The 24,528-nt window shown below is 46.3% G+C and overlaps 1 protein-coding gene across 8 annotated transcripts in view; it reads right to left on the bottom strand.

The window, feature by feature from the left end:
• Nucleotides 1-24,528, bottom strand: part of LOC141133605 (alpha-2,8-sialyltransferase 8E-like) — a 344,333-nt gene that overhangs the window by 152,569 nt on the left and 167,236 nt on the right. For all 8 annotated transcript variants that reach the window (XM_073623078.1, XM_073623077.1, XM_073623076.1 and 5 more), the window contains one exon: nucleotides 9,408-9,588. In XM_073623078.1, the coding sequence (XP_073479179.1) occupies nucleotides 9,408-9,508 (101 nt within the window). In that variant the 5' untranslated portion in view covers nucleotides 9,509-9,588. The remainder of the gene's footprint in view (nucleotides 1-9,407; nucleotides 9,589-24,528) is intronic.

Raw genomic sequence — 24,528 nt, 5'->3', positions numbered from 1 at the left:
AGTCTCTCTCTATCTCTCAGTCTCTCTCTATCTCTCAGTCTCTCTCTATCTCTCAGTCTCTCTCTATCTCTCAGTCTCTCTCTATCTCTCAGTCTCTCAGTCTCTCTCTATCTCTCAGTCTCTCTCTATCTCTCTATCTCTCAGTCTCTCTCTATCTCTCAGTCTCTCTCTATCTCTCAGTCTCTGAGTCTCTCTCTCTATCTCTCAGACTCTCAGTCTCTCAGTCTCTCTCTATCTCTCAGTCTCTCTCTATCTCTCTATCTCTCAGTCTCTCTCTATCTCTCAGTCTCTCTCTCTCAGTCTCTTTCTATCTCTCTATCTCTCAGTCTCTCTCTATCTCTCTATCTCTCAGTCTCTCTCTATCTCTCAGTCTCCAAGTCTCTCTCTATCTCACAGTCTCTCTCTATCTCTCAGTCTCTCTCTATCTCTTAGTCTCTCTCTATCTCTCAGTCTCTCTCTCTCAGTCTCTCAGTCTCTCTCTATCTCTCTATCTCTCAGTCTCTCTCTATCTCTCTAGCTCTCAGTCTCTCTCTATCTCTCAGTCTCAAAGTCTCTCTCTATCTCTCAGTCTCTCTCTATCTCTCAGTCTCTCAGTCTCTCTCTATCTCTCAGTCTCTCTCTATCTCTCAGTCTCTATCTATCTCTCAGTCTCTCTCTATCTCTCTATCTCTCAGTCTCTCTCTAGCTCTCTATCTCTCAGTCTCTCTCTATCTCTCTATCTCTCTATCTTTCAGTCTCTCTCTATCTCTCAGTCTCTCTCTATCTCTCAGTCTCTCTCTATCTCTCTCAGTCTCTCTCTATCTCTCAGTCTCTCAGTCTCTCTCTCTCAGTCTCTCAGACTCTCTCTATCTCGCTATCTCTCAGTCTCTCTCTATCTCTCAGTCTCTCTCTATCTCTCTGTCTCTCTGTCTCTCTCTATCTCTCAGTCTCTCTCAGTCTCTCTCTATCTCTCAGTCTCTCTCTATCTCTCAGTCTCTCTCAGTCTCTCTCTATCTCTCAGTCTCTCTCTATCTCTCAGTCTCTCAGTCTCTCTCTATCTCTCAGTCTCTCTCTATCTCTCTATCTCTCAGTCTCTCTCTATCTCTCAGTCTCTCTCTATCTCTCAGTCTCTCTCTATCTCTCAGTCTCTCAGTCTCTCTCTATCTCTCAGTCTCTCTCTATCTCTCTATCTCTCAGTCTCTCTCTATCTCTCAGTCTCTCTCTCTCAGTCTCTTTCTATCTCTCTATCTCTCAATCTCTCTCTATCTCTCTATCTCTCAGTCTCTCTCTATCTCTCTGTCTCCAAGTCTCTCTCTATCTCTCAGTCTCTCTCTATGTCTCAGTCTCTCTCTATCTCTCAGTCTCTCAGCCCCTCTCTATCTCTCTATCTCTCAGTCTCTCTCTATCTCTCAGTCTCTCTCTCTATCTCTCAGTATCTCTCTATCTCTCAGTCTCTCTCTATCTCTCTCTATCTCTCAGTCTCTCTCTATCTCTCAGTCTCTCTCAGTCTCTCAGTCTCTCAGTCTCTCTCTATCTCTCAGTCTCTCTCTATCTCTCAGTCTCTCTCAGTCTCTCAGTCTCTCAGTCTCTCTCTCTCTATCTCTCAGAGAGAGACTGAGAGACTGAGAGATAGAGAGATAGAGAGAGACTGAGAGACTGAGAGATAGAGAGAGACTGAGAGATAGAGAGAGATAGAGAGAGACTGAGAGATAGAGAGAGATAGAGAGAGACTGAGAGATAGAGAGAGACTGAGAGATAGATAGATAGAGAGAGATAGAGAGAGAGAGAGAGAGAGAGAGAGAGAGAGAGAGACTGAGAGACTGAGAGAGAGAGACTGAGAGACTGAGAGATAGAGAGAGACTGAGAGATAGAGAGAGACTGTGAGACTGAGAGATAGAGAGAGACTGAGAGACTATCTCTCAGTCTCACAGTCTCTCTCTATCTCTCAGTCTCTCTCTATCTCTTAGTCTCTCTCTATCTCTCAGTCTCTCAGTCTCTCTCTCTCAGTCTCTCAGTCTCTCTCTATCTCTCTATCTCTCAGTCTCTCTCTATCTCTCTAGCTCTCAGTCTCTCTCTATCTCTCAGTCTCCAAGTCTCTCTCTATCTCTCAGTCTCTCTCTATCTCTCAGTCTCTCTCTATCTCTCAGTCTCTCAGTCTCTCTCTATCTCTCAGTCTCTCTCTATCTCTCAGTCTCTCTCTATCTCTCAGTCTCTCTCTATCTCTCTATCTCTCAGTCTCTCTCTATCTCTCTGTCTCTCAGTCTCTCTCTATCTCTCAGTCTCTCTCTATCTCTCAGTCTCTCAGTCTCTCTCTATCTCTCAGTCTCACTCTATCTCTCAGTCTCTCAGTCTCTCTCTCTCAGTCTCTCAGTCTCTCTCTATCTCTCTATCTCTCAGTCTCTCTCTATCTCTCTATCTCTCAGTCTCTCTCTATCTCTCTATCTCTCAGTCTCTCTCTATCTCTCAGTCTCTCTCTATCTCTCAGTCTCTCAGTCTCTCTCTATCTCTCTCTATCTCTCAGTCTCTCTCTATCTCTCAGTCTCTCTCTATCTCTCTATCTCTCTATCTTTCAGTCTCTCTCTATCTCTCAGTCTCTCTCTATCTCTCAGTCTCTCTCTATCTCTCTCTATCTCTCAGTCTCTCTCAGTCTCTCAGTCTCTCTCTATCTCTCTATCTCTCAGTCTCTCTCTATCTCTCAGTCTCTCTCTATCTCTCTGTCTCTCTCTATCTCTCAGTCTCACTCAGTCTCTCTCTATCTCTCAGTCTCTCTCTATCTCTCAGTCTCTCTCTATCTCTCAGTCTCTCTCAGTCTCTCTCTATCTCTCAGTCTCTCTCTATCTCTCAGTCTCTCAGTCTCTCTCTATCTCTCAGTCTCTCAGTCTCTCTCTATCTCTCAGTCTCTCTCTATCTCTCTATCTCTCAGTCTCTCTCTATCTCTCAGTCTCTCTCTATCTCTCAGTCTCTCAGTCTCTCTCTCTATCTCTCAGTCTCTCAGTCTCTCTCTATCTCTCAGTCTCTCTCTATCTCTCTATCTCTCAGTCTCTCTCTATCTCTCAGTCTCTCTCTCTCAGTCTCTTTCTATCTCTCTATCTCTCAGTCTCTCTCTATCTCTCTATCTCTCAGTCTCTCTCTATCTCTCAGTCTCTCAGTCTCTCTCTATCTCTTAGTCTCTCTCTATCTCTCAGTCTCTCTCTCTCAGTCTCTCAGTCTCTCTCTATCTCTCTATCTCTCAGTCTATCTCTATCTCTCTAGCTCTCAGTCTCTCTCTATCTCTCAGTCTCCAAGTCTCTCTCTATCTCTCAGTCTCTCTCTATCTCTCAGTCTCTCTCTATCTCTCAGTCTCTCAGCCCCTCTCTATCTCTCTATCTCTCAGTCTCTCTCTATCTCTCAGTCTCTCTCTCTATCTCTCAGTATCTCTCTATCTCTCAGTCTCTCTCTATCTCTCTCTATCTCTCAGTCTCTCTCTATCTCTCAGTCTCTCTCTATCTCTCAGTCTCTCTCAGTCTCTCAGTCTCTCAGTCTCTCTCTATCTCTCAGTCTCTCTCTATCTCTCAGTCTCTCTCAGTCTCTCAGTCTCTCAGTCTCTCTCTCTCTATCTCTCAGAGAGAGACTGAGAGACTGAGAGATAGAGAGATAGAGAGAGACTGAGAGACTGAGAGATAGAGAGAGACTGAGAGATAGAGAAAGATAGAGAGAGACTGAGAGATAGAGAGAGATAGAGAGAGACTGAGAGATAGAGAGAGACTGAGAGATAGATAGATAGAGAGAGATAGAGAGAGAGAGAGAGAGAGAGAGAGAGAGAGAGACTGAGAGACTGAGAGAGAGAGAGACTGAGAGACTGAGAGATAGAGAGAGACTGAGAGATAGAGAGAGACTGTGAGACTGAGAGATAGAGAGAGACTATCTCTCAGTCTCACAGTCTCTCTCTATCTCTCAGTCTCTCTCTATCTCTTATTCTCTCTCTATCTCTCAGTCTCTCAGTCTCTCTCTCTCAGTCTCTCAGTCTCTCTCTATCTCTCTATCTCTCAGTCTCTCTCTATCTCTCTAGCTCTCAGTCTCTCTCTATCTCTCAGTCTCCAAGTCTCTCTCTATCTCTCAGTCTCTCTCTATCTCTCAGTCTCTCTCTATCTCTCAGTCTCTCAGTCTCTCTCTATCTCTCAGTCTCTCTCTATCTCTCAGTCTCTCTCTATCTCTCTATCTCTCAGTCTCTCTCTATCTCTCTGTCTCTCAGTCTCTCTCTATCTCTCAGTCTCTCAGTCTCTCTCTATCTCTCAGTCTCTCAGTCTCTCTCTATCTCTCAGTCTCACTCTATCTCTCAGTCTCTCAGTCTCTCTCTCTCAGTCTCTCAGTCTCTCTCTATCTCTCTATCTCTCAGTCTCTCTCTATCTCTCTATCTCTCAGTCTCTCTCTATCTCTCTATCTCTCAGTCTCTCTCTATCTCTCAGTCTCTCTCTATCTCTCAGTCTCTCAGTCTCTCTCTATCTCTCTCTATCTCTCAGTCTCTCTCTATCTCTCAGTCTCTCTCTATCTCTCTATCTCTCTATCTTTCAGTCTCTCTCTATCTCTCAGTCTCTCTCTATCTCTCAGTCTCTCTCTATCTCTCTCTATCTCTCAGTCTCTCTCAGTCTCTCAGTCTCTCTCTATCTCTCTATCTCTCAGTCTCTCTCTATCTCTCAGTCTCTCTATCTCTCTGTCTCTCTATCTCTCTCTATCTCTCAGTCTCACTCAGTCTCTCTCTATCTCTCAGTCTCTCTCTATCTCTCAGTCTCTCTCTATCTCTCAGTCTCTCTCAGTCTCTCTCTATCTCTCAGTCTCTCAGTCTCTCTCTATCTCTCAGTCTCTCAGTCTCTCTCTATCTCTCAGTCTCTCTCTATCTCTCAGTCTCTCTCTATCTCTCTATCTCTCAGTCTCTCTCTATCTCTCAGTCTCTCTCTATCTCTCAGTCTCTCAGTCTCTCTCTCTATCTCTCAGTCTCTCTCTATCTCTCAGTCTCTCTCTATCTCTCTATCTCTCAGTCTCTCTCTATCTCTCAGTCTCTCTCTCTCAGTCTCTTTCTATCTCTCTATCTCTCAGTCTCTCTCTATCTCTCTATCTCTCAGTCTCTCTCTATCTCTCAGTCTCCAAGTCTCTCTCTATCTCACAGTCTCTCTCTATCTTTCAGTCTCTCTCTATCTCTTAGTCTCTCTCTATCTCTCAGTCTCTCTCTATCTCTCTATCTCTCAGTCTCTCTCTATCTCTCTAGCTCTCAGTCTCTCTCTATCTCTCAGTCTCCAAGTCTCTCTCTATCTCTCAGTCTCTCTCTATCTCTCAGTCTCTCTCTATCTCTCAGTCTCTCAGTCTCTCTCTATCTCTCAGTCTCTCTCTATCTCTCAGTCTCTATCTATCTCTCAGTCTCTCTCTATCTCTCAGTCTCTATCTATCTCTCAGTCTCTCTCTATCTCTCTATCTCTCAGTCTCTCTCTATCTCTCTGTCTCTCAGTCTCTCTCTATCTCTCAGTCTCTCTCTATCTCTCAGTCTCTCAGTCTCTCTCTATCTCTCAGTCTCTCAGTCTCTCTCTATCTCTCAGTCTCACTCTATCTCTCAGTCTCACTCTATCTCTCTCTATCTCTCAGTCTCTCAGTCTCTCTCTATCTCTCTATCTCTCAGTCTCTCGCTATCTCTCTATCTCTCAGTCTCTCTCTATCTCTCAGTCTCTCTCTATCTCTCAGTCTCTCAGTCTCTCTCTATCTCTCAGTCTCTCAGTCTCTCTCTATCTCTCAGTCTCACTCTATCTCTCAGTCTCACTCTATCTCTCTCTATCTCTCAGTCTCTCAGTCTCTCTATCTCTCAGTCTCTCTCTATCTCTCTATCTCTCAGTCTCTCTCTATCTCTCAGTCTCTCTCTATCTCTCAGTCTCTCAGTCTCTCTCTATCTCTCTCTATCTCTCAGTCTCTCAGTCTCTCTCTATCTCTCAGTCTCTCTCTATCTCTCTATCTCTCAGTCTCTCTCTATCTCTCAGTCTCTCTCTATCTCTCTCTATCTCTCAGTCTCTCAGTCTCTCTCTATCTCTCAGTCTCTCTCTCTATCTCTCTATCTCTCAGTCTCTCTCTATCTCTTAGTCTCTCAGTCTCTCTCTATCTCTCAGTCTCTCTCTATCTCTCAGTCTCTCTCTATCTCTCTATCTCTCAGTCTCTCTCTATCTCTCTATCTCTCAGTCTCTCTCTATCTCTCTGTCTCTCAGTCTCTCTCTAACTCTCAGTCTCTCTCTATCTCTCAGTCTCTCAGTCTCTCTCTATCTCTCAGTCTCTCAGTCTCTCTCTATCTCTCAGTCTCACTCTATCTCTCTATCTCTCAGTCCCTCTCTATCTCTCTATCTCTCAGTCTCTCTCTATCTCTCAGTCTCTCAGTCTCTCTCTCTCAGTCTCTCTCTATCTCTCTATCTCTCAGTCTCTCTCTATCTCTCTAGCTCTCAGTCTCTCTCTATCTCTCAGTCTCCAAGTCTCTCTCTATCTCTCAGTCTCTCTCTATCTCTCAGTCTCTCTCTATCTCTCAGTCTCTCAGTCTCTCTCTATCTCTCAGTCTCTCTCTATCTCTATATCTCTCAGTCTCTCTCTATCTCTCAGTCTCTCTCTATATCTCTGTCTCTCAGTCTCTCTCTATCTCTCAGTCTCTCTCTATCTCTCAGTCTCTCAGTCTCTCTCTATCTCTCAGTCTCTCAGTCTCTCTCTATCTCTCAGTCTCACTCTATCTCTCTATCTCTCAGTCTCTCTCTATCTCTCAGTCTCTCTCTCTCAGTCTCTCAGTCTCTCTCTATCTCTCTATCTCTCAGTCTCTCTCTATCTCTCTATCTCTCAGTCTCTCTCTATCTCTCAGTCTCTCTCTATCTCTCAGTCTCTCTCAGTCTCTCTCTATCTCTCAGTCTCTCAGTCTCTCTCTATCTCTCAGTCTCTCAGTCTCTCTCTATCTCTCAGTCTCTCTCTATCTCTCAGTCTCTCTCTATCTCTCTATCTCTCAGTCTCTCTCTATCTCTCAGTCTCTCTCTATCTCTCAGTCTCTCAGTCTCTCTCTCTATCTCTCAGTCTCTCTCTATCTCTCAGTCTCTCTCTATCTCTCTATCTCTCAGTCTCTCTCTATCTCTCAGTCTCTCTCTCTCAGTCTCTTTCTATCTCTCTATCTCTCAGTCTCTCTCTATCTCTCTATCTCTCAGTCTCTCTCTATCTCTCAGTCTCCAAGTCTCTCTCTATCTCACAGTCTCTCTCTATCTTTCAGTCTCTCTCTATCTCTTAGTCTCTCTCTATCTCTCAGTCTCTCTCTATCTCTCTATCTCTCAGTCTCTCTCTATCTCTCTAGCTCTCAGTCTCTCTCTATCTCTCAGTCTCCAAGTCTCTCTCTATCTCTCAGTCTCTCTCTATCTCTCAGTCTCTCTCTATCTCTCAGTCTCTCAGTCTCTCTCTATCTCTCAGTCTCTCTCTATCTCTCAGTCTCTATCTATCTCTCAGTCTCTCTCTATCTCTCAGTCTCTATCTATCTCTCAGTCTCTCTCTATCTCTCTATCTCTCAGTCTCTCTCTATCTCTCTGTCTCTCAGTCTCTCTCTATCTCTCAGTCTCTCTCTATCTCTCAGTCTCTCAGTCTCTCTCTATCTCTCAGTCTCTCAGTCTCTCTCTATCTCTCAGTCTCACTCTATCTCTCAGTCTCACTCTATCTCTCTCTATCTCTCAGTCTCTCTCTATCTCTCTATCTCTCAGTCTCTCGCTATCTCTCTATCTCTCAGTCTCTCTCTATCTCTCAGTCTCTCTCTATCTCTCAGTCTCTCAGTCTCTCTCTATCTCTCAGTCTCTCAGTCTCTCTCTATCTCTCAGTCTCACTCTATCTCTCAGTCTCACTCTATCTCTCTCTATCTCTCAGTCTCTCAGTCTCTCTATCTCTCAGTCTCTCTCTATCTCTCTATCTCTCAGTCTCTCTCTATCTCTCAGTCTCTCTCTATCTCTCAGTCTCTCAGTCTCTCTCTATCTCTCTCTATCTCTCAGTCTCTCAGTCTCTCTCTATCTCTCAGTCTCTCTCTATCTCTCTATCTCTCAGTCTCTCTCTATCTCTCAGTCTCTCTCTATCTCTCTCTATCTCTCAGTCTCTCAGTCTCTCTCTATCTCTCAGTCTCTCTCTCTATCTCTCTATCTCTCAGTCTCTCTCTATCTCTTAGTCTCTCAGTCTCTCTCTATCTCTCAGTCTCTCTCTATCTCTCAGTCTCTCTCTATCTCTCTATCTCTCAGTCTCTCTCTATCTCTCTATCTCTCAGTCTCTCTCTATCTCTCTGTCTCTCAGTCTCTCTCTAACTCTCAGTCTCTCTCTATCTCTCAGTCTCTCAGTCTCTCTCTATCTCTCAGTCTCTCAGTCTCTCTCTATCTCTCAGTCTCACTCTATCTCTCTATCTCTCAGTCCCTCTCTATCTCTCTATCTCTCAGTCTCTCTCTATCTCTCAGTCTCTCAGTCTCTCTCTCTCAGTCTCTCTCTATCTCTCTATCTCTCAGTCTCTCTCTATCTCTCTAGCTCTCAGTCTCTCTCTATCTCTCAGTCTCCAAGTCTCTCTCTATCTCTCAGTCTCTCTCTATCTCTCAGTCTCTCAGTCTCTCTCTATCTCTCAGTCTCTCTCTATCTCTCTATCTCTCAGTCTCTCTCTATCTCTCAGTCTCTCTCTATATCTCTGTCTCTCAGTCTCTCTCTATCTCTCAGTCTCTCTCTATCTCTCAGTCTCTCAGTCTCTCTCTATCTCTCAGTCTCTCAGTCTCTCTCTATCTCTCAGTCTCACTCTATCTCTCTATCTCTCAGTCTCTCTCTATCTCTCAGTCTCTCTCTCTCAGTCTCTCAGTCTCTCTCTATCTCTCTAGCTCTCAGTCTCTCTCTATCTCTCTATCTCTCAGTCTCTCTCTATCTCTCAGTCTCTCTCTATCTCTCAGTCTCTCTCTATCTCTCTCTATCTCTCAGTCTCTCAGTCTCTCTCTATCTCTCAGTCTCTCTCTCTATCTCTCAGTCTCTCTCTCTATCTCTCTATCTCTCAGTCTCTCTCTATCTCTCAGTCTCTCTCTATCTCTCTCTATCTCTCAGTCTCTCTCTATCTCTCAGTCTCTCTCAGTCTCTCAGTCTCTCTCAGTCTCTCAGTCTCTCTCAGTCTCTCTCTATCTCTCAGTCTCTCTCAGTCTCTCAGTCTCTCTCAGTCTCTCTCTATCTCTCAGTCTCTCAGTCTCTCTCTATCTCTCAGTCTCTCAGTCTCTCTCTCTATCTCTCTATCTCTCTATCTCTCAGTCTTTCTCTATCTCTCTATCTCTCAGTCTCTCTCTCAGTCTCCCTCTCTGTCTCTCTCTCAGTCTCTCTCTCTCTCTCCTTCTATACATTCTTCCTTCCCCTGTTCCTGTTTAGAGTACTCCCCCCCTCCATTGAATGCAGACATTTACCGGTGGTGCTGAGTCTGGTGCGGGGTGTGTAGGCTCAGGTAGAAGAGGTAACATGTCAGGGCAGTAGAAAAGCTCAGCAGGTACTTCCATCCTCTGACCATTATCAGATGTAGAATGCTCAGCGAGTGCGTTCACTTCACCGGAGATTGGAACATTTTACCAGGAAGGTGTGTCTGTATTCCTGCAGGGACAATGATTCACATTAAAACTCTGTTTACACTTCTGTCATCTCATTCAGATCTCAGATAGGAACATTCCAATGTGGAGACATTCGCCCCGTATTTCCTCACCCTTTATAATAATAGAGGAAGAGTTCTTATTAAAGTAAAATGTAATATAGAGCATAGTTGCCAACAGTCCCGATTTTCCCAGGACAATCTTGATTTTGGGACCCTCGTCCCAATTTAAGCTTGTCCCGATTATTTTCTTTCGGCTGCAGGGATTGGCGACCCCTCACAGCTCTTCAGTGAACACAAGCAAGTGATAAGCCTCCACCCACCTCTGCCACCGCCAACTCTCCGCCCGTGTGTCCGACGAGCGGGGACACTGATGGAAGGCCCAGGGCTCCGCTGTTTACATGTTAATCCCCGAAACATGTAGTCCCTCTGTGATCGAACTCCGGCATCTTCCTCTTCCTTTCATCTCTCCCTCATTGTCTTGTGATTGGTGACCGGCTTGATACCGTTTGGTGATTGCAGCTGGCTGGGGACATTGATGGTCCTGGTTTCCCCACTGCACCCTCTCCCCCGCCATGTCACCACCATACCTGCACCCCCCCTTCCTCCATGTCACTACCATACCTGCACCCCCCCTTCCCCCATGTCACTACCATACCTGCACCCCCCCTTCCCCCATGTCACTACCATACCTGCAACCCCCTCCCCCCATGTCACTACCATACCTGTTCCCCCCTTCTCCCATGTCACCACCATACCTGTTCCCCCTCCCCCCATGTCACCACCATACCTGCACCCCCTCCCCCCATGTCACCACCATATCTGTCCCCCCCTCCCCTCATGTCACCACCATACATGCACCCCCTCCCCCCGTGTCACCACCATACCTGTTCCCCCCTCCCCCATGTCACCACCATACCTGTCCCCCCCTACCCCATGCCACCACCATACCTGCAACCCTCTTCCCCCATGTCACCACCATACCTGTTTCCCCCCTCCCCCCATGTCACCACAATACCTGCACCCCCTCCCCCCATGTTAACACCATGCCTGCACCCCCTCCCTCCATGTTAACGCCATGCCTGCACCCCCTCCCCCCATGTCACCACAATACTTGCACCCCCCATGTCAACACCATGCCTGTGTCACCCCCCTCCCCCTGTGTCACCACCATATCTGAAGCCCCCTCCCCCATGTCACCACCATACCTGCAACCCCCCCATATCACCACCATACCTGCACCCCCCTCCCCCCATGTCTCCAGCATACCTGCACCCCCTCCCCCTGTGTCACCACCATATCTGAAGCCCCCTCCCCCATGTCACCACCATACCTGCAACACCCCCATATCACCACCATACCTGCACCCCCCTCCCCCCATGTCTCCAGCATACCTGCACCCCCCTCCCCCCATGTCACCACCATACCTGTTTCCCCCCTCCCCCCATGTCACCACCATACCTGCAACCCCCCCATATCACCACCATACCTGCACCCCCCTCCCCCCATGTCTCCAGCATACCTGCACCCCCCTCCCCCCATGTCACCACCATACCTGTTTCCCCCCTCCCTCCATGTCACCACTATACCTACAACCCCTTCCCCCATGTCACCACCATAACTGTTTCCCCCCTCCCCCCATGTCAACACCATTCCTGCACCCCCCTCCCCCCATGTCACCACAATACCTGCACCCCCTCCCCCATGTCAACACCATGCCTCCACCCCCCTCCCCGTGTCACCATCATACCTGTTCCCCCCTCCCCCCATGTCACCACCATACCTGTCCCCCCCTCCTCCATGTCACACCATATCTGAAGCCCCCTCCCCCCATGTCACCACCATACCTGCAACCCCCTCCCCCCATGTCACCACAATGCCTGCACCCCTCTCCACCATGTCAACACCATGCCTGCACCCCCTCCACCCATGTAACCACAATGCCTGCACCCCCCATGTCAACACCATGCCTGCACCCCCTCCCCCCCGTGTCACCACCATACCCCCCGCTCCCCCCATGTCACCACCATACCTGTCCCCCCTCCCCCCATGTCACCACCATACCTGCAACCCCCCATATCACCACCATACCTGCACCCCCTCCCCCATATCACCACCATACCTGCACCCCCCTCCCCCCATGTCACCAGCATACCTGCACCACCCCTCCTCCCGTGTCACCACCATACCTGTTTCCCCCCATGTCACCACCATACCTACAACCCCCTCCCCCATGTCACCACCATACCTGTTTCCCCCCTCCCCCCATGTCACCACCATGCCTGCACCCCCCTCCCCCCTGTCAACACCATGCCTGCACCCGCCCCCCCATGTCACCACAATACCTGCACTCCCTCACCCCATGTCAACACCATGCCTGCACCCCCCTCCCCTTGTCACCATCATACCTGTTCCCCCCTCCCCCCATGTCACCACCATATCTAAAGCCCCCTCCCCCCATGTCACCACCATACCTGCAACCCCCTCCCCCATGTCACCACCATACCTGCACCCCCCTCCCCCCATGTCACCAGCATACCTGCACCCCCCTCCCCCCATGTTATCACCATACCTGCACCCCCTCCCCCCATGTCACCACCATGCCTGCACCCCCCTCCCCCATGTCAACACCATGCCTGCACCCCCCTCCCCCATGTCACCACAATACCTGCATCCCCTCCCCCCATGTCAACACCATGCCTGCACCCCCCCCATGTCACCACAATACCTGTACCCCCTCCCCCCATGTCAACACCATGCCTGCACCCCCTCCCCCCATGTCAACACAATACCTTACACCCCCCATGTCAACACCATGCCTGCACCTGCCTCCCCCCATGTCAACACCATGCCTGCATCCGCCTCCCCCCATGTCAACACCTGATGTAAGAGGTACTGTACTGGGGACACCTGATGTTAGAGGCACTCCGCTGGGGACACTGACCGATTGGGACACCTGATGTAAAAGGCACTCTGCTGGGGACACCTGATGTAAGGAGACACTCTGCTGGGGACACCTGATGTAAGAAGGCACTCTGCTGGGGACACCTGAAGTGAGGCACTTTGCTGGGGACACCTGATGTAAGGAGGCACTCCGCTGGGGACACCTGATGTAAGGACGGACTCTGCTGGGGGCATCTGATGTAAGGACAGCTCTGCTGGGGGCACCTGATGCAAGAACGGACTCTATAGCTCAGCATCACAGATCAGGGTATATAGCTCAGCCTCACAGATCAGGGTATATAGCTCAGCATTACAGATCAGGGTATATAGCTCAGCATTACAGATCAGGGTATACAGCTCAGGATAACAGATCGGGGTATATAGCACAGCCTCACAGATCAGGGTATATAGCTCAGCCTTACAGATCAGGGTATAAAGCTCAGCCTCACAGATCAGGGTATATAGCTCAGCCTCACAGATCAGGGTATATAGCTCAGCATTACAGATCAGGGTATAAAGCTCAGCATCACAGATCAGTATATGCAGGTATACATCATCTGTCCTGTATACAGCTAGCTATATACACCCACCTTCCTTCCTGTATGTAGAGACCTTCCTCCATCATCACTGACTGCAGATATACATTCTCTCCTGTATACAGCTATGTATACAGTAACAGGACATGCTGGTAGGTTAATTGGATCCTGTCTAAATTGGCCCTAGTATGTGTATGAATGTGTGTTAGGGACCTTAGGTTGTAAGCTCCTTGAGGGTAGGGACTAATGTGACTGTACAATGTATATGTAAAGCGCTGTGTAAATTGACGGCGCTCTATAAGTACCTGAAATAAAAGAAATTAAATAATAATGATGTACAGTATATCTGCAGTCAGTGATGATGGAGGATGGTCTCTATATACAGGAAGGAAGAAGGTGGGTGTATATAGCTGTATACATTACAGGACAGATGTACTCCCAATTTGTGACTATTATGTAGTGTAATGTAGTCAGTACATGGCATGGCAGAAATCCCCAAAATCATGTATTGCAAAGCAGCCAGCGAGACATGATGTGGCACACTCACTGACACTGTCTGACACCCTGATACTCCAGTCATTGTATAATTCACCCATCATCGTCATCCCCATATTATACACCCATCATCACTATCCTTATCCCCATATTATACACCCATCATCATCATACTCCTCATCATTGTATAATACACCCATCATCGTCATCCCCTTATTATACACCCATCATCACTATCCTTATCCCCATATTATACCCTCCTTGTCATCGAAACCATATTATACACCTGTCATCACTATCCTCATCCCTGTATAATACACCCTTCATCATCATCCTCATCCTTGTATAATACAGCCATCATCGTCATCCTCATCCTTGTATAATACAGACGTCATCCTCATCCTTGTATAATACACCCATCATCGTCATCTCCTTATTACACACCCATCATCACTATCCTTATCCCCATATTATACACCCATCATCATCATCATACTCCTCCTCCTCCTCATCGAAACCATATTATACACCCGTCATCATCAAACTCATATTATACACCTGTCATAATCAAACCCATGTTATACACCCGTCATCACTATCCTCATCCCTGTATAATACACCCCTCATCACTATCCTCATCCCTGTATAATACACCCGTCATCACTATCCTCATCCCTGTATAATACACCCTTCATCATCATCCTCATCCTTCTATAATACAGACATCGTCCTCATCCTTGTACAATACACTGATCCTCATCCTTGTATAATGCAGCCATCATCGTCATCTTCATCCGTGTACAATATACCCATCCTCCTCATTGTATAATACACCTGTCTTCATCATCCTCATCCTTGTATAATACACCCGTTAAAGCTATCCTCATCCTTGTATAATACACCCATCCTCATCATCCTCATCCTTATATAATACACCCATCCTCATCATTCTATAATACACCCCTCCTCATCATCCTCATCCTTGTATAATACACCCATCCTCATCATTCTATAATAAACCTGTCATCATCATCCTCATCCTTGTAATACACCCGGGTTCAAGAAACAGTTGGATTCTAAAGTAGTGGATGCTTCTAATCTAGAAGCATGGAGCACCAGCCCTGGTTCTATGAGATGATCCTTCTCCTTTAGCCTAGGTTCACATATGTGCGATGCGGGAACCAGTGCGGTTCCAGCGTTGGTTCCCGCATCGCTATCCTCATCCTTGCATAATATACCCATCTTCTTCATCCTCATCCTTGTATAATACACCCATCCTCAACATTCTATAATACACCCGTCATCATCATCCTCATCCTTGTATAATACACCCATCCTCATCCTTGTATAATACACCCATCCTCATCATTCTATAATACACCCGTCATCATCATCCTCATCCTTGTATAATACACCCATCCTCATCATTCTATAATACACCCATTTTCATCATCCTCATCCTTGTATAATACACCCGTCATCATCATCCTCATCCTTGTATAATACACCCATCTTCTTCATCCTCATCCTTGTATAATACACCCATCCTCATCATTCTATAATACACCCATCTTCATCATCCTTATCCTTGTATAATACACTCATCCTCATCATTCTATAATAAACCTGTCATCATCATCCTCATCCTTGTAATACACCCGGGTTCAAGAAACAGTTGGATTCTAAAGTAGTGGATTCTTCTAATCTAGAAGCATGGAGCACCAGCCCTGGTTCTATGAGATGATCCTTCTCCTTTAGCCTACGTTCACATATGTGCAATGCGGGAACCAGTGCAGTTCCAGCGTTGGTTCCCGCATCACATCTTTCCCGCAGGCAGTTCACACCACCCTCTTCGAACCGCTGCGGGTGTCATTGATCGGTTCACAGATCACAGTGTAAACTGTGAACTCGCACAGAAATCGGATCGCACAGGTGAGAAGTGGGAACACCCATGCGATCCGATTTCAGTGTGGGGGGAAAACAAGTCCCTGCACTTGTTTTTTCCTGCGAATCTAATGCGAGTTCAGCCATACGACTGTATGGCTGAACTCGCATCTCACAGACATCGCATGTGATTCGCACAGTGCGGGTGCAAATCACATGCCATGTCTTAGATCGCAGTAGTCTGAACCTGGGCTCATACTCTCCCTACCTCCAGTAGGTAATAAGAGAGACCAACAAAACAAATACAGGGAAGTAAAGGGTTAACCTCCTCACCTGATAACAGAACATTCACTGCACACTTAGCCCTGTTTCACACTTGTGCAGTGCAAATTGAAGCTCAGGTTTCACTGGGGAGATAAAAATCTCCTGTTCAAAGAATTCATTGAGTTTTTGCTCAGTTTCAGAGAGCAGGGAGAGGGGGAGGGGGAGGGGGGAGAGGGGGAGATGTAGTGAGGAGAAGTAGAAATTCCTTGTTCAGAACGCAATGCATCTGCGAATCAGATGCGTTCCCATAGGAGATAATAGGCTTGTAGTTCACACCGCAATGCCCAAAAAACGCACACTTTTTTGTGCAATGCGCAGTGCGAATGCAACGCACATATGTGAACCAGATGCATTCATATGAATGTATTTTAAAATGTCCTGCGAATTAGATGCGGTGTAAGCCGCATCTAATTCGCATAGGTGTGAACCCGGGCTCAGGCTCAGACTTATTTACTACTGGGACAATATAACTACATAACTGGAGATAAGTTCAACAAACAGAGAGATGACTGAAGATAGCAGCCCTCCGAAGGGATCGGTGCCTCTCCAGTAAGGATGAGCTCCGGCGTGTTAGCACAGCCCTCGTGCAGAGCCCACCAGGAAGTCGGCACTGTGCTGCGCTAATCACAGGCAGTGAAACATTTCCCGATCTCTGCAGCCGCACATTGGGACAATGTCTCACTGCCTGTGATTAGCGCAGCACAGTGCCGACTTCCTGGCGGGCTCTGCGAATACGCCGGAGCTCATCTTTACTCTCCAGCAATAAATAAGGCTGAGCCCAGTGTGCAGTGAGCTGTTATCACCTGAGTGAGTGAAAGGTTTACTTCCGTGCATTTGCTTGTTACTGAGAAGATGAGCTGCTCCAACTCCAAGTTCATCCCTCAGTCCCAGCATCTATACAGAGCCGCTTCTCCTCCGTTCTGCATCTATACAGAGCCGCTTCTCCTCCGTTCTGCATCTATACAGAGCCGCTTCTCCTCCATCCATGCCTAGTTACTGCCCTGCATAGGGGCTTACCTCTGCCGTTATGGAGCCGCGCTGGCAGTCTCAGTCTGTCCATTTGTGTCCACTTCACACAGCAGTGAGCCAGGAAAACGGAAGTCACACGGGTGTGCTGAAAAAAGCACCGCCTACCATCCTCCGATCCCTGCCAATTAAAATGCAGGAAGGGAGGACAGAAACAAATCAGTGTAGAGTGGGAGTGTGTCCAGGCACATCATTTGCGCCCTGCACATGCCCTACACGTGGGCAAATCAGCTTCCCAGCTTGCAATCAGCTGATTGCAAGCTGGGAAGCTTCCCATAGACCGCCATGTGTCACACTTAAAGGGCAACTTTTTATTTTATTTATTTTTTTATTTAATTTTTTTATAGCTTGGGGGGGTGGGGCCGCCACTGCCAACTTCTCTTTGCAGATCCTCTCCAAGTCATTAAGGTTTTGAGGCTAACGTTTGGTAACTCGAACCTTCAGCTCCTTCCACATATTTTTTCTTATGGGATTAAGATCTGGAGACTGGCTAGGCCACTCCAGGACTTTAATGCTCTGGCTGAGGGAAGGAGGTTCTCATCCAAGATTTGACAGTACACGGCCCTGTCCATCGTCCCTTTGATGCGGTGAAGGTGTCCTGTTCCCCTAGCAGAAAAACACCCCCAAAGCATAAAGTTTCCACCTCCCATGGGGGGATGGTGTTCTTGGGGACTTCCAAATACAGCGAGTTGAGTTGATGCCAAAGAGCTTGATTTTGACCTCATCTGACTACAACACTTTCACCCAGTTCTCCTCTGAATCATTCAGATGTTCATCAGCAAACTTCAGACTGGCCTGTACATGTGCTTTCTTGAGCAGGGGAACCTTGCGGGTGCTGCAGAATTTCAGTCCTTCACGGCGTAGTGTGTTACCAAATTGTTTTCTTGGTGACTATGGTCCCAGCTACCTTAAAATAATTGACAAGATTCTCCTATGTTGTTCTTGGCTGATTCCTCACTGTTCTCATGATCATTGAAACTCCACAAGGTGAGATCTTGCATGGAGCCCCAGACCCAAGGAGATTGACAGTTATTTTGCATTTCTTTAATTTGCGAAAAATCGCACCTACTGTTGTCACCCTCTCACCAAGCTGCTTGACGATGGTCTTGTAGTCCATTCATAATACGTATTCCTAGCCTTCAGTATCTGTATATTAGTCTCTTGTCTCATCAAAGAGTATAATTTTTCTCACTCTACCCTGAGGTCTACTGCTACAGACTGTGAAAGTGATTTTTTATGCTTAGTTTCTAGGTCTGCTACCAGGTTTAATTGGGCTTTAAACGCAGCAGCTTGGCTATTTTTCCGTATTTAAGTCGTCTTTTTAATAAGTATGGCCCGCATAACGTATTTATGCGTTTCCCATATTGTAAATGGGAAAATTTCGTCTGTGTCATTTTCGTTAAAAATTCTAGTCAATTGTGAAAAAAAAAAAAAAAAATCTAGTCAATTCACTAGAGAGGTAATTTCATAGTTGACCTTCCTGTATCAACGATTCATTGAGTTTCCATGACCATGGTCTGTTGACCGACTTAACCAGCTGAAGATCTATAAACACAGGAGCATGGTCAGACATCATTTGTATTTCGATTGAAATATAAATAAATATATATATATTCCGATTATAGCTGATAATAAAGATTGGGATACCAGTACATAGTCAATTCGAGAATAACTATCGTGTGGCACCGAATAGAAAGTATAATCACGCTCATCTGGATGTTGGACTCTCCAAAAGTCTACCAATCGCAAGGCTTTTTTTATCCGTCTAAGATATTGATATGACAGATGTGAAGCAGATTTAGAAACATCTAGTAATGGTTCAAGAGGCACATGAAGGTCTCCACCCAGTATCACTCCACCCTCCACGAAACCTTGTAAAGTATTTTGAATTCCGTCCAGACAGCTCAGCTGAGCTTGATTCGGTAAGTAGATAGACACTAAAGTAACTTGACGGCCAGCTAAGACACCCTTAAGAAAAAGATACCGTCCTTTCGGATCACTCATCTGATCAACACATAACCATGGGACCATCCCAGAAAGCAGGATGCTCACCCCCCTCGTCTTGGAGTCTGGGGTTGTACTGTGGATCACCTGTGGATACTGATTATCCTTAAATTTCGGTATCTTCCCAGATTGAAAATGTGTTTCTCGTATAAATACAACTTGTGTACGCATACGCCAAAGTTCACGTAGAACCATTGTGCGCTTCTCCGATATGTTCAATCCATTAACATTTGAAGTTAGACAGCGTATATTTGTCATCTATGTGATCTATAACCTGCTCACCCACGGAGCGCGCGCAGACGAGCGGGGAAAGGAAGAGGAAAAAAAAAAGGAATATGTAGCAATTAACTAATGGGGCTCTTGTTGAGCCTGTCCACCCCTGCGGTCCCCTCCCAGAATAGTCTAGAAAGGGAGAGCACTGGAAGGCAAAAAACCTATGTAAGGGGAGCTAGAGACACGACACTGAAGAGGGGATTGCTCGGATGAAATAATATATCAAATCCTATTCTCCTAATAATCACAACTTATGCCGTGTACACACGGGCGGACTTTTCGACCGGACTGGTCCGACGGGACAAATCCGTCGGACAATCCGACCGTGTGTGGGCTTCATCGGACTTGCAGCGGACTTTTTCAGTTGAAAATCAGACGGACTTTAGATTTGGAACATGTTTCAAATCTTTCCGACGGACTCGAGTCTGGTCGAAAAATCCGCTCGTCTGTATGCTAGTCCGACGGACAAAAACTGAAGCTAGGGCAGCTATTGGCTACTGGCTATCAACTTCCTTATTTTAGTCCGGTCGTACGTCATCACGTACAAATCCGTCGGACTTTGGTGTGATCGTGTGTGGCCATGTCCGTGTGTTCGAAAGTCCGTCGGAAGTCCGTCGAAAAGACCGTTGGATCTTTGATGCCGAAAAGTCCGCCCATGTGTACACGGCATTAGAATGGATGTCAAGCACATATTTCATTAAAAAAAAAGTGTTTGTCCTTTGTATATGTAGCACTAATCCCCGAAGGAGCTGCCGATTTATATCAGGGCTGTTACCGTCACCTCTTTACCCGTAGTTTCACCAATACCAGAACTTAGAGTCCATGCTGAGCTTTGTATCTGACAATGTAGGCACCAGTCACTTTAGTACTTTTTCAATGCTTTAATAGGAAGTAACTTGAAGAAGTAGCAGGAAAGAGGTAGAAGAAGAGTTGCAGGGAAGTTCAAATACCTTTTCTTTAGGACACTGAAGAATTTGAAATCTCGGGGACGAATATACCTTCAGTCCAAGATTAAATCTTTGCCCACCCGGATAGATCTCTCTCACTGACCTGCTGGAGCGTACCCCAAAAAAAATGTCTCCGCCACAGACTTGAATAGAACAATTTTACTGTACGATCCTCTGCCACAGGACATAGTAGTAGTTTTAGATGAACTGCAACACATTACCAGAACCTATAAGGCGACCCGGCAGTACTTGTGCGATAGATTAGGTTAAGATGCATCCTCCAATTGAGTCAACAGGCCCCTCTTGAGACACCAGCATTCCGCACGGTCCTCTCCAAAGACGGGTCCTCCCCTGGGTCTTCTCAATTGTCCGGCTTCCGTTGGACCAGCATACAGACAAGCGGGCTTTCCGTCGGACCAGCACACAGACGAGCGGACTTTCCGTCAGAAACTGAGTCCGACGGAAAGATTTAAAACATGTTTCAAATCTAGGTCCGGCGGACTGTTGGGAAAAAGTCCGCCGGAAAAGTTTGCCGGAGCCTACACATGGTCGGATTGTCCGGCGGACTGTGGTCCGCCGGACCAAGTATGCCGGAAAGTCCGCTCGTGTGTACGCGGCATTAGAGACTGGTCGCCCCATCTCTTTCCAAACTTTAGCTGAGAAGTTCTCACTTCCTCAGTGACATGCCTTCCGCTATGGTCAATGCATCAGTTTTCTAAAAACGCTTGCAGAGAGGATCGCAAAAGATTCAAACCGTCTCTCACACACACCCTTCTCTCAGAGGGCTCATACAAAATATCGGACATTTACAGTATCAGCCTCTTCTCCTGAAATCTACTCCTTCTCTAGTGTCCTCATCAGCAGCCAACTGGGCAAAAGACTTCCCAGACATCGAGTTAGTAGATAAACTTCTACAAGGTCTCAACACCATTCACAAACTGGTGCCCAATTAATCTTGGAGGGAAACCCAATTGAAGATTGTTCATCATGCTCATATACCTTTCCTCTCAAACAAACACAAACTTCCCCATCTGTCCCCTCTGTCAACACCCCAGGCCTTCACTGACACATTGCTTCTGGTCGTGTACCTACATCTCCACCTTCTGGGATCAAGTCCTATTGTACATCTTTGAGGTGACCCTGCTAAAATTACCTAAAGACCCCCTACTTCTCATCTTTGGTCACTGGGACCCCCAACTATCACCCTGGTCACTCAACTCTACTCCCTCTTGCAAAGACTGGACCCTGATATGCCTCCTACTCACTAGAAGAGCCATCCTGAAAAACTGGATCTCCAACGTTTGCCCAAACACCTCACAAATCAAAAGAGATCTCTTACAACTACTCTACAAAGACAGGCTCAACACAGATTTAACGCATGAAAAGATCAGATAACGTTTCTACCACAAATTGCGTGCTTTTATGGTCTCAACACTCACTCCTATGGATATAGCGAATTTTGAGAAACTCTCATTCTCATATCATGAGCCTTCCCCTACACCATAGGTGGAACTGCTTCCTCCAAGCTGAAGGATCTGCAACACAAGGAAACCAACTCCTGTCAAGTCCTGTATCAGCGTGCGAGACCTCCTCTCGCCCACCAACTCCCTATCATCCTCCAAACAGGACGGTGGAGACCGATATTCTTGAAATCACAGCTTTAACCTCACTGTCTACCCCCAGTCTACATTCTACATCCATAACATGAACTTGGTGCCCCTTCTCCCCTACCCACCCCCTTTTCTCTCCTTACCTGTCCCTACCCAACACCCTTTCTTGGAATCATCCATTAGTATCCTCATGGTAATCCTAGGGACCCTCCTCCTACTTAGATCCATCCAGTTACTTTTTTATAAATAGAAGGTTAATACCCTTGAATTGTTATTACATGCATGTTGTTGACCCCCACTTCTGGGGCCATACTATACCACCCCTAGGTTACAAATCTCGTTGTCATTGTTATGTATTTCTACTACATTTCAGCATAAATGCTGTTTTTGTACAAAAAATCACTGATACTATTGATGTTAAATTCTGTAAGATGCATCTTTCAATAAAATCTATTAAAAAAAAAAATCTAATGAAACAAAAGGTCAACTCAAAGTAAATCTTACAGTCCAATCAGCTGATTAATTTTGTGCTGGAGGTTGGATTACTGGCAAAGTGCATTCCTGAGAACTGAGTGAGAAGGGTGTTGTATTGTATTTGAGCAGCGGAGAAGAGATATTGTCATTGTGTGTGTTAATAGATTCAATAAACAAACGACTTTCCAAACTACGAATCATTATCACGAAGATATATATATATATATATATATATATATATATATACATACATACATACATACACATACATACATAAATATCGAATTTCAACTAATATGAAAGAAATTATAGCGGATATAACGAATGATTTGGACATGATTCGAGATTCAGTATAAGTGCGATCGGATTGTGTTGTAGGAAATTCCGATCGTGTGTGGGCTCCATCGGACTTTTTCCATCGGAATTTCCGACACACAAAGTTTGAGAGCAGGATATAAAATTTTCCATCAACAAAATCCGATCGGTTAAATTCCGATCGTGTGTACACAAATCCGATGCACAAAGTGCCACGTATGCTCAGAATAAATTAAGAGACGAAAGCTATTGGCTACTGCCCTGTTTATAGTCCCGACGTATGTGTTTTACGTCACCGTGTTCAGAACGATCGGATTTTCCGACAACTTTGTGCGACCGTGTGTATGCAAGACAAGTTTGACCCAACATCCGTCGGAAAAAATCCATGGATTTTGTTGTCGGAATGTCTGATCAATGTCCCGTCATGTGTACAGGGCATTACCCTGTATCCAATGGACTCTGTCTAACTCAATGTCAGCTGTTGGATCCCTTCCTAGAATCTTGTTTAGTATAGCTATTACACAAGTTACCCAAGTCTAGGTCCATACCCTGTATCCAATGGACTCTGTCAAACTCAATATCAGCTGTTGGATCCCTTCCCAGAATCTTGTTTAGTATAGCTATCACGGTAGAACGTAGCTCTTTCACTGTGGTGGCTTCAGAAATACCCCGTAATTTTAAATTATTTCTCCTGCTCCGGTTTTCTAAATGATCTTGTTGAAGTTGGATGGGATGAAGAGAACGCAATTGTGCGATTATCTTAGCTTCCAGGGTAGCTATCTTTCGTTCTTCTGTAGTCTGATTTTGTTTGATAGTATCTACCCTGGTTGTTAGGCTATATAATAAATCTTTAATCTTCTTGAACTCCTCTCTATGCACCTGTTGCAAAGTAATAGTCATACGGTCCATATCTGATTTGGCAGATATTGTGGATAAAAAGGACTTTGTTTCTAGATCGCCTGGCAAAACTGATAACTCAGCTAGCCCAGCTAACCCAGATAGCTCTGAGGAGTTTTCTAATGCAGGTTCCGGTGCATAACGTGTAGGCTGGTGTGTAAACTGATTAAACTGGCCAGCAGACTTACCCACCTGTTTGTCCTGCCTGCCCTGCATATGATTGCTGAATCTCTGCATTTACTATTGTGGTCTGCATAATGTTATTGATGTTATTGGTGCTGTTAATGCTGTTGTTGCCCCCTATGTCCCGAATGTCCAATATATGCTCTCCTTGTTGCTCCTGTACAGACCCTCCCCATGCACGCTGACCTGGGTAGATCACCAGAGCTTGTCGGCTGACAGTCCCTTCGGCAGCTACAGCTTGTGTAGTAGCTTGTGTAGAGGCAGTGGGGTTCCAAGGTACACTCATAGTAGTGTACTGCGATCTTCGGGTATCTCCGCTCAGCGGGCTTGAAGGCACCAACGTCAGCCCAGCACTAGGTGAGTCGGATATCTTGGATATCACAGGACCTCTGAGCTCGGGACTCCCCTTTTGAATTTATGGATTTTCAAAGTATTCGAATTTATGAATATTTGGAAAAGTTTGTTGAATGGGTTTTTCGTTAATTCGCATATTTCCGAATTAACTAATTTGTCGAAATTCGTTACAGAACGAATTCGGAACAAAACTGATGCCACATGTCTATTGAATAGCAGTACAACACACTATAGCAACATGCTACAATGCATGGTAAGGCACCATAGTGCATTGCAGCAATAACATTGTGACCTGACCAATTTTGAGGACAATTTGATACATCAGAAGTCCGTTCATTTTACTGAGCTGCCTAAATGCAAAGCAGACATAGGTATGTGCAGGGGGTGTGCCGAGTGTGCCTGGGCACACCCTGAACACCCCGTGCTCCAGGGCCACTGATAAGGCAGTACAGCTGGCCCTCCTGTACTGGACCCAGGTCCTAGCAGTTCAAAAGGGGGGCTTGAGTAGGAGGACCGGCTGTACTGCCTTATTGCAGACACCAATCCTCTTGTTCCTCCCCCTGCAGCACTGCCAACTTCTCCTCATCTTCCTCCCTCCAGCTGTGCTGTAGGGGGATCGGGGGAAAGGGGCTGGTAAATATGTAATTTACTGGCTCCTTTCTTTTCTGAATGAACACAGT

The sequence above is a fragment of the Aquarana catesbeiana genome, linkage group LG03 (genome assembly GCF_042186555.1).
Source record: "Aquarana catesbeiana isolate 2022-GZ linkage group LG03, ASM4218655v1, whole genome shotgun sequence".
Classification (NCBI taxonomy): Eukaryota; Metazoa; Chordata; class Amphibia; order Anura; family Ranidae; genus Aquarana; species Aquarana catesbeiana.
The sequence above is the reverse complement of the archived record's forward strand: the minus strand, read 5'-3'. Positions and strand labels throughout refer to the sequence as shown.